Source organism: Streptopelia decaocto (genome assembly GCF_964273445.1).
Source record: "Streptopelia decaocto genome assembly, chromosome: 16".
In the NCBI taxonomy this organism is placed as follows: Eukaryota; Metazoa; Chordata; class Aves; order Columbiformes; family Columbidae; genus Streptopelia; species Streptopelia decaocto.
Genome location: NC_138671.1, coordinates 895,171 through 915,209, shown reverse-complemented (window position 1 = coordinate 915,209; position 20,039 = coordinate 895,171). Strand labels below are relative to the sequence as shown.

The following is a 20,039-nucleotide window of genomic DNA, read 5'->3' as shown; positions in this document are numbered from 1 at the left end:
CAGATCTATATTCATGGCTCCGGTAAGAAACCTGAACAGGCCCGGTCTCATTTGAATGCACGCAGCGCCTTGCAAGTAACTATTTCCCAAATGCAGACTCGTACACGGAACGTTGGCACCGCCACGGCAGCCCAGGCCTGGCCCGGGTCTGACCACGGGGGTTCAAGCACTCGGCTCCGAGCGCCAGGGCAGCCGAGCAGCGCGACTGACAGCCCCGCTGCAACCGTGGGCAGGAGCACGCGGAGCCAGGGACGGGACGCCGGGCTCCCGAAGGCCACGGTGGCCGCCACCACCGCACAACGAGCCCGGGGTTCATCTGGCCAGGCCTCTCAGCCCAGGAGCCCAACAGGAACAGGCACCGTCGTACAAACCGCAGCAGCTTGTTCGCTTGTGTCAATACAAGAGACCCTCCCATGTCCAAGTTCCAAAATGAAGCCTCATGTTCCCTGAATTTTGTATTCATTAGAACAAAAGGATCAAACTCCAGAATACCAAAGCGCTTTACTTCACCTGAAGCTGTATTTTTGTTTAAGCAAGAAAATGAACTTTGGTTTTTCTTCAATGGTAAAATTCAAATAACAAAACGGAAGCTGCGCTGTTTGCGGGTACTTGGGAGGCCAAAGGGCCCCTGGGCAGCACCCGGGCTGCTCCTCTCACACCCGGCAAAGCGTCACCAGCACCAGGAAAGGCCTCAGACACCATTAGCAGAGATGTGATTGTTACCGATTTGCATTGCTCATCAGACAACTCCTACAATGCGCCTGAGCCCCCGGCAGCAGAGACTTGAGCCCGGGCTGTAAACCCCGGCAGCACGGCCCCCGGTGGGAGCTCCGTCCCTAATGAAACGAACAACGGGCAGATCGTAACCCAGCATGTGAAGCCTTCCCTCCATTTTGGGGGCTGTTCACAGCAGGGGGTTTGTTTAACACAAACAGCCCGTTTAGAAGCCACCTAAGCCAGGTGCCACTGGCCAAAGCGAAGCCCACGGCCCTGAACCCGCTGTATGCGCAGCTGCCCAAGCTACCGGACAAACTGCACTTTTAAATACCTTCCTTATGGATCCTGTGGTCAAGGCAAAGAAGAACCAATAAGCTTTGTTCACTGAAGCATCCCCAGATAAAAATCTTTTAAAATGAGAATGTTTTTTTGTGATTTTGCGAGCCCGTCTGCAGAGCCATTGCCGCGGCAAGGCCGGGCAGAGCGGGACGCCCAGCCCTGCGCTTTGGACTCCGCTCAGCACCGCGACATCGGGGTCCAAACTCAGAATCAACACAGAATTTACACCAAACGAGTCACAACGTTCACTACAGATATCACAACACAACAATCACAATTGCGCCCCCTTTAATCTCATGGTAGGAGGATCGTTCCATTTTGCAAAGAGCCTTCCAAAGCAAAAACTGAAATAGTTTGGTGCGTGGAGAGCAGAGAGGGAAAGCTGTCACCTCTTCTTTTCACCTCAGTTTGGCGTCTCCAGCCTGACAGCAATTTGTTGTACAGCTTAATCATGAGGGAAGGCTGACCCCATTGCTCCCGCTGTCACAAGGATTCTCTGTCCCAGCCTCCAATTTGCCACTCACTGACACGCACACTCAACACAGACAGGAGAGTTCAAATAGGCAACCATTTTCTCAACCGAAAATCGGATTGAAAAGCAAGAGATCTCTAAGGCATTAAGATGGTGGTGCACAATGCTGGCATCTCTTACTGCAACCTGCGCTGAGAAGCCTGAGTGTGAAGATTCAGGATTATTCCCCGGCAATGACCAGTAAGAGAGGCCGCCTGGCATTGCGATGGCTCATGGGCTTGATGCGGAGCAACCAGAAGCGGGGGGGAAGGTGCCCGCGGCTCCCGGCAGGGACAGGGGATGCCTGGGTCCTGGTGCTGGGGCAGGTGAGGGTGCTCCGGCTGCCGGGCGACGCGGCCCCAGCGGTGACGCAGCCGCGGCGCCGGGATGCGATGGGATGAGATGGTGCTGCGGGGCCTGGGTGCCGGGGCTGCATGCTGACTCACATGTACTAGTTCACCTGGGTTGGAGAGCCGTTGTGGCTTCAGTCTGCAGGCCAGTCCCGCTTGCATTATCTAAATCGGTTTGCAAACGGATAATTTAATGAAGTATCTTTAAGGTTTCTCCCAGGGACTTCTAAATAAGACCTAAGGTCCAAGGTCTGTGCCTAATTCATATCCTACAACAACCCCAGGCCCTCCCCCATTTCTTTATTTGAGTTCCCATGAGTGTTTATCATTTTGAAACGTTAAAAGCTCCTGCTGCAATAGATCCAGTTTGAATTTGGACCACTTACCAGAGCCCGGCAATGGATCTATCCAGTTCAGTCTACCCACGCTCTGCCCAAGCACGAAGGAATCAACACAGAAAAGCCTCGGGGACACAGATGACCCCAGAGGGACGTACCTTGTAGGCAATACTGTTGAGGACTTTCATAGCCAGGTCCGAGACATCCGGGTAGGGGTCGGCAGCGAGGTGTAGGAGCACCCTCCAAATTTGGGTATAAACACTGTTGAAACTCACACCTAAAATAAGAAAAAGCAAAAGAAAAGCCAGCCCTGCAGCACATGACGATCCCTCAGACGCTGTGATCTTATGTGAGAACACTCAGCAGAACTCCAAACGCCGCAATGACATCGAAGGGAACAACAAGAGAAGAGCTCAAGAACGCCCTGTGTGGGCATTGTGTCTCCAGGTTGTCTTTGTGAACCCTGCAAGTGCTCGAAAAATGAAAGTGGGACAATGAGAAAGAAATTAAAGGCTGCCTATATAACTCCAGTCAAGTGCTGGTCTTCTGGGCTCCTGAAGCACATCATCTGGAAGGGCAGATAACAGTGTCTGTGCAGTTCCTGGGCTAAAACACTATAAAACCAGCTACTAGCTTATATTTTTATGGTTATTTTTATTGCTGTTTTAAGTATTAATACTTAGCTTGAATGGCCAGGACTTTACATTTTCTACAGCTTTACCAAACGTGTAATATTAAAACTGAAGCTTTAGGACCTGCACCGTTGAGGAGCAGCAAGTCCACCTCAGCACTTCCTATTGACATTCGTATCAGTTTCTCAATTGCCAGTTTGTTATTTAACGCCTTCCGTTTGGTGTTTCAGCAGAAGGGACGGACAGATCCAAAGCACAAATCAAATGAACGAGCATTTGCAACAACCGACAAAATTCTGTGAACGGTTTATTGTGCTGCTTTCAGGCCAATCTTTGTTATTTGTTCTCCCAGCGCTCAGCACGTCTGACGGTCCTGACGCCTCACCTGGAGCTGAGCCGCTTGGACAGATCAAGTGGCTGCACCAACAAAAAAAGACACTAAAATAGGGATTTTGGATGAGTCACAATCAATGGCAAATGACAGATCAAGCTGTTCCTGCATTTCCTTTTGTGCTTCTGGAGGCCCCTGGATCTGAAGGGCTGCGTTAGGGGGAAAGGGCTCCCTGGTCACCAAACGCGACACAAATGCGCAGCACTCGGGGTCCCGAGCGTGGGACACGGGGGACTGGGGAGAGAACCGAGCCCGATGCCGCGGATCCGAGCCCAGGGTTGGCCCGTGGTCACCGCCGGCACAGCCACTGTCCTCTGCAGAGCTTCTCATATCCATGTTTGGATCAAGAGCACGTGCACACAGCACAGCCAGTCTCTGCCCCAGCCGGCCGGGCTGGCGCCACGATGCTGTCCGTCTCCAGGCTTTGTTTCTGCAATCGCCGTGTTATGCTGGAAGCTTTTATTCCCAGAGAAAGAGAAAGGAGAGGAGGAAGGAGAAAGAGCAAGAGAGGGAGAGACAAAGTGCTACGAGCTGCGAGAGGAACCGGACGCGCGGGGGCTGGGGCAGGGGGGGCCGCGGCCCGGGCTCCGTCCAGCTCCGCTCCTGAGCAGCGCTCACACAGAATTGGAACCACTCCATTGCTTTTGAAGCCCTCGAAAGACAGTAAAAGGAAAGGGGAAGGCAGAGCGAAAGGCCAGCCATCAGTTTCTCCAGCGTCTCTGATAACCACCTCGCTCATGATGCAGCCACGAAGAAGAACCCAACAACGCTTTTTATACACCTAAGCTTCATGAAAAAAAACCAACCCAAGTTTAAACCAGAAGCGTGCCAGTGCAATTCCTCATGCAGCCTTTGAAAAGAACAGCGGGAATCTCTACAAAGGCATCTTGGGCTCGGAGTGGGTCCTTCCTCCTGCATCCCCCAGCGCCGTGTTCCTCGCGGCACCGGCTCCTGGCGGGCACACCAACGCGCTCCCGGTGGCACCGGAGCCCGGGGCACCGGCACAACGGAGGCAGCACACGCGGCAGGAGGAGCGGCAGCTCCATTTCATGTCACGGAATAAAATGCAAGAACTATCCACGAGATGCAAACAAAGAGCCGAGCAACGGGGACGGGGTGTTAATCTAAGCAGACAGCTCTGTAATTAGTCAGACTGATTCAAAGCCAGTTAAATGGACCTTGCAGTATAGATTTACGTTTACAAAATGACTCCTCTCCGCTAAGAATGTCAAAAATGAATTGCCTGCCTCTACTGATGGCTTTGATTTTCTTTGCATACGTGCAAGTCCCAGCTCAACGGAGCCGCCGGGACCCGCGGGAAGGGCCGTGCACCCAGCTCACCGACCACAGCAGCGGCAGAACCACGGCGGCTGCAAAAATGCATGCTGGTGTTTTCACTTATTGTTTGTGCTTTGCCAGCTCTGACGGGATTCCCTCTGCCCCGGAACAGTCCCTGCTGGGATGTCCAGCCTGGGGCTCCAGAAGAAGGTTCCGGCCGCTCTCAGCCAGCGGAGCAGCAGAACACGAGCTGGCGCTGCCCCCGTCCCACCCGGGGGAGCGGCGCACGGAGCGCCGCGCTGGAGCAGACCCAGCGGCGCCCGGGACGCGGCACCCGCTGCCCATCAGCACTGCTCCCACCTGCTTTGTCACTGTGTCCTGCAAGCATCTCCTCTTCCCACGAGTGACACAGGAGGTACTGGCAGAGCCACTGGGATGAAGGAACAGCTGAAAGCCCGAGTGCTCTCTGAACCCGACACGACAAACGCAGACGGCAGCGTGTCTGCTCCAAGACAGCGAGCGGGTGTCTCCTGCCCAGCCCTGCGGCGCGCGGGCCGGTCTGTGCGCGGGGCCGCACAAAGGGCTCCGCACGCTCCCAGCCCTGGCGGCCGCTCACACAGCAAAGCTGGAGCTGCTTCATGTTCCAACAGGAACCAGAAGCAGCTCATTGGGAGAGTCTGTTCCCCGAGAGCAGGTGCCCTGGCCCGGGGCAGCCCCTGCGCCGAGCTGCCGTTCCAAAAACCACTCGCATCCCTGTATTTTGCTAATGTGCAAGTTACTATTTATAAATCCTGCTGGTTGATTTGTTACTCCTCATTGTGCCTGCGCATCTAAATACACTGCTTAGCGTCCCAGCACTCACTCTCACTTGCTGCGGTTCCCTGTCATCTCCGCTCTCCTCGCTGCAGCAGCCCCTGCCGGGTCACTTCAAGGCCGCTCTTAGGACGGACCCTCTGACATGGAGAACAGTTTTCTGCCCGGGCTCTCCTGCTGCAGAACTGTTCTCCAGCATTTCAGCACTCCAACATTTTTTTTCCTCCTTCTTTAATCATTCCTTAACATAATCTCGCCACTGATGCTCTCTGTAGGACAAAGACTTGAATCATGCCGTTTGGATATGAATAATCAGCCTCAAGGTACGCAACCCCCCATCTTCATTCTTTCCCTTTTCCTACCTTAAAACTAAACTAAACCAAACATTTCCCGGCCACCAAGATGAATGCCGAGTTGTGTGGAAAAAGCATTTGGGGAGGGCACTGCGTGGGGGCACCGGGCGCTGGCCGAGGAGCTGGCTGTAAAATGGCACAGGACTGGAGAGGTTTCCTCCTGTCTGTGGGAAGAAATACGTTGTAGGATGCCGAATGTCAGTGAAGTGGATGGACTGATCCAGAATAATCCCTCTAGCACCATGTTCCTGAAATTGCAAGAGAGGAAGAAAGCCCTGAACATCAGCGAATCAACCCAGGGAGTGCAGAGTACAGAACACGGAATTAAACTGCGCTTGCCAATTTCTACTCGTGTTATTACAGACCAGATTTCTGCTTTGTTACAGCCTACCCGTGTGCCCAAAGCAGCTTTTTTACAGCTCTGCCTGTCTCAAATACTTGGCAGCGTCATTCCTGCAGAGCCAAACCACCGTTAATTCTTCCGAAAGAGAGAGCAGAGCAAAACGCTTCTTCGTGGACACGTCTGTGACCCGGGTGGGCTCCCGGGTGCCTCCCCTCGCCCGTTTACAGCCGGAGGTGGGTGCACAGCAGCACCTGAAGGAAAGGGGTTAACGTGAGCGGCTGCGCTGCCGGCGCAGTGGAACCTTTCCTTGGGGAGCGCAGAGAGCAGGCTGCGGGACGCAATCCTTCAGCAGGAATGAGAAAAGCCCGGCTTTGAGCAGGCAAACGCTGGAGGTAATGGGATTCTGTGTGAGTTATGAATTTTAAACACTTCTATAAGCTCGGTCGTTTCCAGCTGGATATGAGCTCTTCCGACTGAATAGGAATGAGGGCGGCTCTGGAGAACTGCTCGTTCTGTTCTGCAGGTCTCCCTCGCTCATCTGCAGATCGTTCACCTGTGCGGTGGAGCTCTGGTGGGACACACAGCAGCCGCCACACGCACCACCGGGCACCAGGGAAACGAGGGGAACTCGAGTTCTAGCTCAAAATGGAGAGAGACTGCCTAACATTCCTGGCATGCTTTACAAGAGCCAATTTCATTATCTACAATCCAAAGCAAATGAACTGATAAAGTTTCTAATGAAGACGCGGTTTTAAACTGCCACAGGGGCTCAGGAGTTACCACCCCAGAACACAGCAGCCCAGGAAAGCCCAGTCACCGTCACCTCTCCCACCAAACACAGGGCAGAGCACAGCGCTTGCTCAGCCAGGACAGGCCTGTCACCCCGGGGACAGTTACACCGCTCTTTTGGCACTGACTTTTGGAGGCCAGAAGCATGCAGGCACATTCAGTGATCACAAAGACAATCCAGAGCCTTCCCGCAGCATTTCTGCGCCACGCGCTGCCCCCCTGCAAGGAGCCGTGTCCCTCTGCCTGTCTGCGCCACCGCCCCAATGGCCTCGACTGTTTGAAAAACCGCTGCTAATTCAAAGCAATGCTATTGCAGCAATTGGACGTGACTGAGAAAACTACTTGAGAAACAACTGACTTGAACCAGCTCAGTATAAACATTCCAGTTTTGCTCTATAAAAGAAATGCAAATAATCCATTACACACAAATGAGTCATGTGCTGCATAAATACAAGTTAAACTGCCTTTCCTCCTGGGCTCCAGCACTTCGCCCTGCGGAGTTCTGGGCATCACCCAGAGAGCCAGGCAGGAACGGGAGTGTGGGAGGTGTCGGAGTCCGTGCCGCTCCTGCCGCTGCGGGGAGACACCGGAGCGGGGGCTGGAGGCGCCGGGATCAGCCCTGGCACCCCTGCACAGGAGCACGGTTCTGTGAAATACTCGGCCTTTTTGCTTTTAAGACACAGCTTGGGATTTCTTATGTCCTATTTTAACAACGTACATATAAACCTGTGTAAGAAATGAGCTAGGGAAGGCTTGCTTGGCTGAGTAACACTATGAAGTGGTTGTGCTGTACAGAAACACAAGCGCATGAGAAACAAGCAGGGGAAGGCGCTGGTGCGGGTGAGTCCTCGCTGCCACCCTCCAGCCAACGGAACTGCAGCGGATGGGAAACTCCTGCATGCGCTACGTTTTTGTGCTCACATTCCTACGGGACCGCTGCCCGTCGCAGTGAGGCGTCCAGCGCTCCCCCAGTCCCCATGGAGCAGGGGGGACTGTGCTCCACGGAGCCCAACCAGGCGCGCCAGCAGCATTGCCAGCGGGACGGGCAGCTTGGCTGCACTGAGATCCAGCAGGAGCTAAGATCCAGACCTCCCACAAAAGCTGGTGCAGGCGTGTGAGAACGGGGACAGCGAAGGCAGGGTAAGAGAGTCTTTGCTCACCTATCAGCGAGTTCAGAGAAGAGTACGAGCTGACTCGCCTCATCTTGTCGATGGTCTCGAAGGACAGGATGTACTCCTCGTTCTCGGGGCTGCCCAGGGTGCTGCTGGCGCTGCTGCTCGTGCTGAGGTTCCCCGGAGAAAACGCCACGGAGCTGCCGGCTGCCAAAGGAAAAGGGGCAGGCGCTCAAACAACAGCTGGTGAGAGAACCATTTTCACCCAGGCACCGCAGCCCTTTTCTGAACCCTGCAACGCTCCGTGACGGTGCTGGCAAACCCACAACGTCCCCTCTTAAACACCGAATGTTTAAATACAGCGTAAGCGTCAAGAGGTCAGAAATGATCCAGTTAAAAATCTGTGTATGTCAGGAAGTTGGAAGGCACCTTTTTGGTCCCCAAACACTCAGAAAAATCAATAGTAACGGCCAGAAAATGGAAACTAATTATGAGGGGCTTCTCATGTAAGCACTTGGAGCTGGGAGCTGGACGAGCGGGGCTGAAGTGGCGGTTTCAGCTCCCGGTGTCCAGCACGTCGCATTTCCCAGCCTGCAAGAGAAATCACAGAATTGTGCAGTCTCTTACATTCCTCGTTCAGGCTGAGGTTCTGCAGGGACTTGTTGAGGTTCCTGGCTGTGGTGACGGCGCGGATGTTCCCGTAGGAGCTGACGGAGCGCAGCCGCGGTGTGCACGGACCGTCTCGCACCGGTGTCAAACTGCCACCCTCTGTGGACACACAGTTTAGCAATTAGAGATGTAACCAAAGCGATCGTGGCCTTCTGGTTATTTCCCAGCAAATCTCTAACTAAAATACTGCCAACATGACCAGAATTCAGTCATTGCCCCTTAGGCTAAACCAGAATGAGGTCTGACACGACCCCCTGTGCACATCACCAGCGCGGACAGGGCCACGTCCCATGTCCCAGCTTCACAACAGCTGCTTCACTCCACCGCAGAGGTGGCTGCGTTATGGTGGTGAGGCCAATGCATCCAGTGCATCCTACTTATAAATACTTCAGGACTCTTTTGGATAAAGCACTATATAAACTGCAGGTAATATTTATTTCCTGCAGCACAAAGGACAAATGCAGATAAACTTGTTTTCCAATATGATTTAGTTATTCAGACAATAGAGGGATGAAACCACTCATTGCAGAGACAGCACATGCTGTTGTCTCCACGTTTCCATTGCAACAGTCCCATTATCCTTCAAGGTTTCCAACGTACTTAACATCTAAAGAAAACGTGAGGTTAGCAACAATTTCACCAGGACTTTTCATTCCTCACATAGAGCAACAGACACAACAAAAGGGATGGGACGGCTACACGGAGCATCGGGTTCTCCACGGCTGCTCGTCCGGTGCTGCTGGGCAGCAGAGCGGGGCTGGTTCACCGCTGCGCGCTGAGGCCCCGCAGCAGGTAACGCAGCACTGAGGCTTCACGTATCATTTTAGGGGAAAAACAAAGGCTGGTAAGCCTGTGTACTGCGCGATGAACGTACTGCAGTGTGGATCTGATGGGAATCCCTTGGATTTGGCAGGGTGACCATTCTCTACAGCTTGCCGGGGAGTTACGGCTGTTCCAGGCCGGGGCTCGGCAGGACGCGTTTCTCCAGTGCAATATATTATAGTGCTGAACAGGCATTAGAGCTCCATACGTCACCCGGCCTTGTAGCCACGGTGCTGTTTGATAAATCACCACCGGCAAGAATTTCATTGCGTTGGGCCAACTCCTCAAACACAAGTTCCAAGCGCTCTCAGGCCGTACATCTCCTGCCCACGCAGACACCATCACCCACCTGTGGCAGCTGGGGAAGGGAGCGGGTAATTCTTCTCTTCTTCCATGAACTGCAAGGCGACGGTGCAGAAATTGCTCTCGTACTGAACCACCAGGTGACTCAGAGCCACCACCAGCTCCTGCGGAAACAGCACAAGAAACAGCATTTCATGGTCAGAAACAAGAGATCAAAGGGAAACACAGGACAACAGGGTCATTATTGTTATATGACTGGGTGGCCACCCAGACCAATCATTTTTCCTTCACTTCTCCGGGGTGAACTGCGGAAAGCCTGAGCAGTCTGCTTCAAATCTAACTCTTCACAAGTCCCCATCCCTGCCCGGCTGCCACTGCTCTGCCCAGCATTGCCAAACCGGCGCGGTGTGGCAGACGGCACCGAACCGGCGAGCAGCCCCGGCTCCTTCGGCTCTGCGCGCAGCCCGGCCTGTGGGACACGTGTCCCCGCGGCCACCAGCTGTGCCCAGCGCCGGTGTCCTCGCCCCCGCACAGCCCCGCTCCGCGCTGCTCGCGGACGCTCGTGGCCAAAGCTCTTGTCCTGCAGCTGCTCCGGGCTGACAGGGACGGAACCCAACAAGAGGCCCCTGGGGACACGGCTCAGCTCTGCCACGGACGTCCCCGCTGCCTGGGTCCTGCGCTGAACGCGCGCTCTGCTCTGAGAACCGAGCCGCCCACCCGCGCGGACCAGCGCTCCGGCCACCCTCGCAGCTGCAGCTGGGAGCCCCGGTCACCGGGGGGGCTGGGGAGTGTGGGGAAGGTGAAGCTGAATCAGCGGGGTGGGGTGGGGGAACTCGGCCCCCCCGTTCGGTTCCGCCTGCTGGAGCTCTTGGAACCAGCAAACGGGAGAGGGGGAGCGCTGGCTCCCGCTGCTGCGCGCTGTTCAGGGGGCTGATCTCCAAAAGAGACATTTATGAATCTCAAAGAGCATACAGTATGACATGTGTTTCTCTCCTGAATTAAACTGATGAAATGCTGGAGCGAGACAACAAAAATTAATCCTCACAATGCTGGTGACAACTGCCAGGGTATTGATGTTCCAGCTGAGTAAACACAGGCATTAGGACACCTAAGTCCACCCACCAAGAACAATCCAGAATGTCAAAAACTACTCAATGCACCACCGATGTACAATGGCACACCAGAAACTGTAATTCTCCAAAACCTGAAGAATTACTTTGCCTGTCCTCCATCCTTGTGGTTTCTAAAAGCAGCAGAGCTCTCGAGTTCCCCGCACAGCACTTGCTCCCTCTCCTCCTGCTCCTGCTCCCCAGGGCTGCCACACTCCGCATCTCCGGCAGCACGTTGCTGCCGCATTTAAAACCGAGATCCTGTCATGTCAAATTCTGCAATCAGAACAATAAACAACAACATCAGTGGAAGAGCAGCCCAGCAAGAACCCTCGGTGGTTTGTGCACCTGAAGAGGACTCCAGTGTAACTGCTGCCCTTCCTTAGCCCTGCCTTTACACGCTCTTTACATTAAAAAAAACCAACAAACCAACAACAAAAAACCCACCCCAGGGTATAAAAATTCCCACAAAATCCTGAGATTGTTACTCCTATTTCAGACATTTGCTTAGTGGAATACACAAGCTAAATCAGAGGTCCAGTGTTAAACAGCTGAAACATTTGGATCTGAACAACAATCTTGCCAACACCTGGACGCGATGACACGCAACACTGTGTAATTCCTGTCAACAGGCTCCTTGTATTGCAGAGTAAATGAAATGTTGGAACACGTGTATTGAAACAGCACAAGTGGCTAAAGCAGCGTCCCCAGCTCAGCCCCGGCCGGCGCCGTTTGTGCCGCTGTCCCCACACGTGCACGGTGCCCCCACGTGCACCGTGCCCCCACGTGCACGGTGCCCCCAGCAGGACCTGGGGCTGCACGACTCCAGCATGGGGCAGCTGCTGTGGATGAGTGGAGTTCTCCGCAAGGTCTGTTAGAACAGAGCTCGCCAGCGCGGTCCCGGCCGTACCTTGCGCACCATGGGGCTGCCGTCGTTGATGAGCTGCGCCAGCATCATGGCCACGTTGTGGTCGATGGTGGTGGAGTGGTCGGTCCGCTCAGCTGAGTTGCCCACAAATGTTCCCAGAGCAAAGACCGCAGCACAGCGAACCTGCGAGACACAAACAGCCTTTATTACTTTCCTCTCGTTTCCAGCCCGAAGTTTGCCAGTGGGATTGTTTTATTGCCCACAAATGGCACATCTGGAAGCCTGGGTTAGTGTGTGAGGTAAATAGTGAGGGCTAAATGAAAGCCCATGGAGAGTAAAAACCAAAACAGATTCAGCAAGGCACTGACTTCTAAGTATGCACATAGACAGGAGTATATTTAATTTCCTAGAATACTTGGTGATCTTCCCACGGGTGATTTTTCCAGTTGATGTTGCCCAGAATATTAATGAAGAGGAATAAGGCAGGCCGGGAGCTCCTGCTGGGCTGTGCACGTCTGCAACCAGCGTGCGGCACCGCTGCCCTCAGCGACGCGCTCACGGACCGGGGGGACGGCGGAGACAAGACGAGGACAGACAGCAGCTCCAACCAGGGGGAGCTCTGCCAGGTCCCAAACAGAACAGAGGGATCTGCCCGGGTGATCTGACACAAGTACCGGGAGGGGAACAGTTTTCATCCTTGGACAAAAAGACTACAGTTTTTTTGCAACACGCAGTGAGTTTTGGGGCCACATTTATAACAAGCTTCTGCCGTGTCAGTAAGCAAAACCCACAGAGTTTCCTGACTCCAGCGCCACAATTCCAGGGCTTCCAGGCTGTCCCAGCTCAGCCTGACTTTGAACCAGACACGGCTGTAAAGCTCCTGAAGGCCCTGGCTTTGTGAGTGTTTCTGCAGCCCTCTGCCAGAAACCTGACCATTCAACCGGCGTTCACTTCAAGCGCTGGGTTTTACCTCTGGGATGGGATCCGAGAGGAGGCTGTAGAGCTTCTCGTGAGCGCTGTCCCTCACCCCGCACCACCTGGCTGAGTCAAAGTTCTGCCAAATCCGCCCCAAGCAAATGGCCACCCACTGACGCAGGAGAGGATGCGGATCGTTCAGCTGCTCCAGGCAAATGGCAATCAGGTTTCCTTGAAGGCAGGCTTCCTAAAACACAAATCGATGCCATTTAATTTGGATGACAGCTTCCCAGCTCATCATCGAAAGAGAAGATTATTTCTGAAATAGACAGGAAATCAAGAGAAAATAATTATTCAGTGGTTATATACTGACTTCGGTACAAAATGCCATTTGGAAGCAGCATGAAGGGAAGGTCAACTACACGCTGCCACAGCTAGTTAAATAGCTGAGCATTGGAAATGGTTCCTGTGAGGTAAAAAGCCTGGTTTTGTTCATTGGCAACACCCGCCGTCAGAGCCCCAAGGTTCATGGCTCGTTCCACAAGCCCTCCCAAGAACCCGATCGCAGCCGTGCAGTCTCCAGGCCGGTCCTGGGCAGCGGCTCCTCCCGCCCGTCAGTGCTGCCCAGGGCGGCTGCGCAGCACCTGGCACAGCTCCAGCTCCATTCTGCTCTAATCCACACAAGAATAACGCACAGCGATCCTCCGCTTCGGTTTCCCAGTCCAGGGCTGTGCTTAACACGAGCCAGGGCGCCCCCAGCACAGCGACCGCACGACGCAGAGAGAAGGAGAGAAGAAAAGGTGCTGGGACTCACCTGCCCAGTGTTGTAGTTGTTAACAATTACAGCCAGGATGAAAGCCGTCATTGTCCTGTGTTCAGCCTTAAAACAAGACACAACTAATTGTTATCTAGAAAACAGGTCAGAGAACAGCTATATCTCATGCTTTCTGAAACGTGAGATTATTCTAAGTGCAGTTTGTATCACATTAAATGAACAAGAGAGGGAAAAGAAGGGCAGAATTTTCTCGTCACCCAGCCCTGTTGCTGGTTCACCTGAGACAGGTCACAGGCTGTGAGGATCCCGCAGCCCAGCTCTGGCGCTGCGCTGCGGAGGGACACGAGCCCCTGGTCTGCAGAGGGGACTCTGCCCTGGCCCCCTCCCATCGCCCCCACCCAGCAACCTGCGCTTCCCTGGCTCTCAACGAGTCTGCAAACCCACGGGCGCTCTGGCTGCCCTGTGACCCAGCTCACGGCGGGGAGCGCTGGGGGGACCTGGGACGGTCCCGTTAGCACCAACTGCATCTCAACACCCCCGGTCAGCCAAGACACGCTGAGCAAACGCTACAAGAGTCTGAATAAAGATGACTCGTCCTTACCGGCATATAGGGATCTGCCAAAACGGAGAGGAAATACTTGTGACCATTGTCCTTCACAAGATCAGCCTGGCATGACTGGAAAACGAGACAGAGACAGATCAAAACACAGTGAGCACAATAACACAAAACCATCTTTTCCTCTAATCATGCATTAATATTTCACGTCTTCATAATTTTTCTCAAATCCCGTTTTCATTTGAGAAGCCAAACAACGCGTGAGGCTCCACCAGGGACCCGCCAGCAGGAGCCCAGCACAGAGACAGGGACCAAAATGGGACCAAGGAGCCCCCACCACCCCACCAAAGACAGGGAGCCAAAATGGGACCCCCTGCTCAGGAGAAGAGTTAAACCGGACGTCTCTGTCTCACAATAAACCTTCACCACCACTTAAAAGCCACCGAAGGCAAAACCAGGGACCCGCACCATTGCCAGGAATCTGCAAGGAGGAGTTATTCATTCCTCATATATTCATTCTTCATACATTCATTCTTCACGTTCTGTCCAACCCCTGCCTAGGACTGGATTTCAACAAGAAGATTTCAAGCCATCTACGTAAACAAGACTAGTTGCTGTATTATTTGGTCAGGTGCTAATGTGCATTAGGTCTCTACAGCAGTAACATCATCTCCTGCTGCACAAGCAACTCCCCCGGCTTTAAAAGCCCGTAAGGAGATCCCTGGGGCAGGATCAGCAGCGAGTACATGGCAAGCAGCACATTTGCACTAACACACCAGCTCCAGCTTCAGGTTGACACATTAGGGTCAAACCAAAAGAATACCTACTACAAAAGTGAACATTTAAGGGAGGAAATAGCGCCTTGGCAATCTGCTTCCCTGTCCCTGTAGTTCTATTTCACGCTTCACACCAGAGACAGGATCATGTACTTTTTATCAGGCATAGAAGGTGAAGGAGGGAACTGATTGTTGAGAGGGGCTGGCAAGACAGAGATGCAAGAGAATATTTCATTGCTGAAGGGAGTGAAGACGCTGGAGCCCCAGGAGCAGAGGGAAGGGCTGGATGGGTGCCAGGCTGCAGCTACAAGAGGCTTTCCCGACCTGTGTGAACCGCACCCAGCCGGGCGTCCCACCCCGAGCTGCAGCGTGGATCCATTCCGCTCCCTCCCGACCCGCTCTGCTCCCCCAAACCCGCTCTGCTGCCAGGGCCACGCTGCGCGCACCGCGCTGCCCCAGCACCCGCGCTGCAGGGAGGGAACAGCACCAGCACAGCACCAGCACAGCGCCAGCACAGCACCAGCACAGCGCCAGCGTCGCCTCCGGGAGCACACTGGTGCGTAACAACACAACAGGACCAAAGGAGCTGCAGGCTGGTGTGGCAGCTCAGAACTCACATCAAGTACCAAGTTCCCAGCGCTGGGGAGGGCCCGGAGCACAGATCCTGTCTCTCAACACAACCTCCATGCTGGGTGATGGTCCCTTAACCCACCCCGGTTCCCGGCTCCCTGCAGCTCTGCCGCGGGTCGGGGTCCCCGCGCTGCTCCGCCAGCCTGCGCCCCCTTCACCAGCATCCTCAGGAACACCCAACATCTGCACTGACCAGAGCAGGAGGAACGGTGCTCACACCCCTGCTAACAAGGGACACATCTGGAAAGCAGGAATACTGTTGATGTCACCCCAAAGGAACAGAAGCGTTGTAGCATTCACACGCACAGTACTGGTCAATGTGCAGGATTTTTGGCCCTGCTTACATTCCTGATTACAGGAATTCAAATCCAAGTATGTGAGATTTAGAAGGTGCTGTTTACCAAACATCATAAATGTGGCATGTGGAGAATTCTCGGCCTCAGCCGTGTTGCAGGTTACGCAGCCACGTCTGCGCAGCAGCACGTAACACAGGCTGCTCCTACACATCCTATACCTGCCAGACACCTACAGTGGGCAACCGATCCAGCCCTGGCTAGAAATACTCCAGCGGGCTCCAGGCAGAGCTGGCCAAAGGCCTCGTGAATATCCTACAAACCCCACCTGATCAGACATGGAGCTAGAGCAGATTAATCTCAACATTCCAGTGTTGATTGAGGACACACACAATTCTGTCGGAGTGCGATGTTTCCGTAGTGCTGTTAACACAACCTGTAGCTGTTCTGACAAAGCCCGAGCAGCGTGGCAGCCCCGCGGAGCAGGGGGAGCAGGACGGGCTCCGGCGGCACGGCCAGCGCGGGAGGGTCCGTCACCGCGGGAGGGTCCGTCACCGCCCCAGCGCCCGGGGCTGAGGCGCCAGCCAGGAACGCACCCGAACAGCCTCTGCCTGAGCCGCTCCAAGATGAACAGTTTTCATTTTCTTTGCTTTCCAAAATCCTCTTAGGATATTAATGAAAATATATTTATAAAACTAAACCTGACAATGCTAGATCAACAGTGAAGAAAAATTCCAACAAATCCAATATTATTTTTCATACCGAAATGGAAGAGATATAACAAAAATGAACCCTCAAATTGGCAAGAACCAACTTCTACAAGCAGCTCAGACCATTTTGTATCAGCTTATAATCATGTCTGCAATTAACTGTGTGCACTACTCCTAATAATTTTACGTTTCTCAACTAATTGCACCCACAAAACACCGAGTCATATATATGACTATATACATTTATCTACAACTACTTATTCGCTTAATTATTTATTGAAAAACCTACAAACTAGAGCTCTGGTTTAAAAATCAGGCCTTCGTTTTTAAAACTTATCCCAAAAGGTGCCCAAATATTGTAGAGAAGACCAGAATCATGGACCCACAAGGGGAGCAGCTTCTCTTCTGGGGGTTCAACACTCCCATGGCAACAATCGACGCGTGAGCACGTGCGCTGGACCTGGAGCAGGACCTGGGAGTTCAGCTCACCAAAAATGACTTTTGCTTGATTTCTAGAAAAATTCCACGTCTGGAGAGTCCCCAGAGCCCGTTCTGAGAACCGACAGCGCGGGTCGTGAACAGACAACACAGCATCTTTTTGAAGTACCTCAGGAGAAGGTCTCAGTTCTAAAGCAACTGGATAAAGCAAACGGGTGGGGGATAAAAAAGGCACCTTGTTGAAAACCCAATGCAGCAGCCAAGCTGATGAGTACTCACGCTGTCCACCGCCAGAATTTTGGCCCAGATGAAGACAAGGAGCGGCCTCAGCTCGCGAGCTGAACTCTGAAGCAGCTTCAGCACGTAGGGGAAGATGCCGACGGAGAGCGCCTGGGGAGGGAAGAGCAACCGGCTGAGCAACCACGCACAGCAAACCGGGCAGGAAACAGCTCCATACATTTCTAGTGAAGAGGGGATCTCTGTGCATTTGTCTATTGCTCATTTTAATCTTGGATGTCACCAGATATTTTCAGACTCATTTGGTCCACGGAGACTCAGAGTTAATCTGGCAGAAGTTGCTGCTCGTCACAGCCTGTGCTATTTTACGCTTCACGATCCGCTGCGCTCTCCTCAGACGGGGCCATTTGCTCTCACAGGTAAACATATTGCAAAAGCTCAATAATTACAGCCTTCCCCCTGGAAACTAAACGGGCCTCTCACCTGGCAGCGGCTCTTCCCCAAGGCTCCCGTGGGGTCCCTCTGCGCTCGCAGCAGGGCAGGGACACGGGAGCCTCGGAGAGGCCCCCGCGATTGCAGGTTCCTTCCCACAGCACAGCGGAAGGGACACGGACCGGGGGACGTACAGGTGACCCCCCCCCAGGAGCTGGCAGTGGCCCAGCGTCCCCGTGACACGGCCGAGGGGCTTCTACAGCACGAACCGGCCAGCGCCGGGGGGCGGCGGCCGAGCTGCTGTGCGCTCGGACCCCACGGAAGGGGCTCCGAGTCCCTGTAACGCACACGTCGCTCCTCCCGGCGGGGCCGCGGGGCCCTGGCGCTGTGCGGGAGAGACTTGGCTGAGATGGAGAAGGAACGTAACGAAAACCACTAAGAAGTCCCATCACAGAGCTATTCCACGACCAGCTGGGGGTTCATCTTCACCACTTTTATCAACAAACAGCTCCATGTGTGAGAGCAGTTTAAACCACTCCTCTGTTTAATCGGTATTTATCATCCGCGCTGCACTAGCACTGTCTGAAACGCAGAAGGCAGCTGCTGCCTTCTCAGAAGAGCTTATAAAATCTAGAGAGCAAATAGATGAAGAGAAGATGGTGCAGCCACTAATCTGAAAGAGCAGAGGGCAAATACGTGTGCGATTTTTCTGTTATTTATCTTACATGACAAACCTTGGTATCTGTCCCAGATATTTCCTCCGGTTTTGTCCCTTACTGTATTTTACACTATTCTCAAGGAACTCCTCTTTGCTGTAATGCAAACAAACAGCTATTCGGCCTTTTTGATTAATACAAACAACTTTTCTTTTAGGGACGCTTGCTCCATTTCACACACATGAGCACACAAAATGCTGGTCGTTTGTCAAATCTGTGGAACATCGTCCTGCCATAAATCACCATTTGTATTTATCGCCCATAGTGAGAGCAATGGCGCTTTTCCAAGACGATGAGCAGCATCCACGCACCAAGCTCACCGCCCAGGGCCCCAGGTCCAGAAACCTCCCCAGCAGATCCAGAGCTCGCAGCCGATGGACCTGGCTCAGCAGCACCTGCGGAGGAGAGAGCAGCGGTCAGTCCTAAACCAGCCCAAATCCCCGCGGCCGCGGAGCAAACGCGAGAGCACTCGGCGTTGTTACGTGACTTTGAGCAAACTGACGGTCCGAACGATAAAGCAGGAAAACAAACGCTGACTGCTGAAAACCTTCAGGCCCAGTTCTGCCCTCCCGGAGCACACGCGTTCCCCTCGGAACACGGCCATCCCCGTCCCGGCATCGCTGCCCTTGTCCTCACTGCCGCTCCTGTGCAGCGCGGCTCTGCCCCGCGGATCCGTCGCACACATCCCCGCGATCCGTCGCACGCATCCCCGCGATCCGTCGCACGCATCCCCGCGGCACCGGCCGCCCTCCCCGGCGCAGCAGGAACGTGATGGGGGCGGCAGGAGCGACTCGCGGGGAGGAAAAGGCCCAGCCTCCCGTTCCTCAAAACAGCTCAGAAGCACAAAAAGAGGCTTTGCTTTCCTTGGCAAATCGATGTAAGAGACTTAAGAGGGAAGCAAAAGGTCACATTAGTCGTTAATAAAAATCTCATTAAAACAGAGTCTGACAACGATAATGAGGTGGTAGTTTACTGGCTTATACCTACCCTGGTGTGAAATATTAACAGACAGACTTTCAGTTCTTAATCTCCTTAACAGATGTAAGATATTGAAATGCAACGTTTAATCCTCACTTTAAATTGAGTAACATCCCTCAGCCCGGGTCTGCAGGAAGGAGACTCGTTGATTTAGCTCTGCAATTCCATCCCCTCCTCAGTGTTCTTCTACACTGCATATTCAAATTAAATTATTTTTCATGTTTAATATTGAAGAATAAATTACTTGGCTCGTGTCTCCTACGATGGACAACGGATCCTAGACACTAAGGCTGTGCAGAGAAAGTCCAGCTGACAAAGACAGGAGCACGTGTGAACTCCTCTAATCGCTTCACCCCGAACACCAGAGCTCAGGAGGCGTCACAAGAGAAAGGATTTTGGTCATCCTGCCCCAGTTGGCACCAGCCTGTTCCAGAAACCGACTCCAGAACTTGGCACGATTAGCAGTGTGCTTCCGAGCCGCCCAGCGCGGGAACAGCAGGGGCAGCTGGTGGGGATTAGAGCAGAGAGACAGCGGGAGGGGACAGCGCGTGGGGCCGCACACACGGCACAGGGCACAGCGCTGGCACCCCCGACGCAGGGAACACGGCCACAGCCACACGGCCCGTCGGAGCTGGGAGAAACGCACGTCATCGAAAAGGATTTCCAGGTAAAGATGTAAATCCACATCTCAACACGGCTAGCATCCCACAAGGACCTTTAACCAAATCGTATCTTATTTTAAAAGCTCTGTTTCGCTATTTTCAAAACCAAAAAAAGGCTGTCAAGTCTCCCTCAGCTTTTCTATTCCCACTTCCAATCCGCTTTGCACAATAACCTGAAACCAAA

The 20,039-nt window shown here is 53.6% G+C and overlaps 1 protein-coding gene across 3 annotated transcripts in view; it reads right to left on the bottom strand.

Moving 5' to 3' along the window:
• Window positions 1–20,039, bottom strand: part of RPTOR (regulatory associated protein of MTOR complex 1) — a 91,806-nt gene that overhangs the window by 29,910 nt on the left and 41,857 nt on the right. For all 3 annotated transcript variants that reach the window (XM_082066828.1, XM_082066829.1, XM_082066830.1), the window contains 10 exons: window positions 18,527–18,610; window positions 17,110–17,220; window positions 14,029–14,103; window positions 13,467–13,532; window positions 12,708–12,899; window positions 11,780–11,920; window positions 9,807–9,924; window positions 8,594–8,734; window positions 8,015–8,173; window positions 2,414–2,532 (listed from right to left, as the gene is read on the bottom strand). In XM_082066828.1, the coding sequence (XP_081922954.1) occupies window positions 2,414–2,532; window positions 8,015–8,173; window positions 8,594–8,734; window positions 9,807–9,924; window positions 11,780–11,920; window positions 12,708–12,899; window positions 13,467–13,532; window positions 14,029–14,103; window positions 17,110–17,220; window positions 18,527–18,610 (1,206 nt within the window). The remainder of the gene's footprint in view (window positions 1–2,413; window positions 2,533–8,014; window positions 8,174–8,593; window positions 8,735–9,806; window positions 9,925–11,779; window positions 11,921–12,707; window positions 12,900–13,466; window positions 13,533–14,028; window positions 14,104–17,109; window positions 17,221–18,526; window positions 18,611–20,039) is intronic.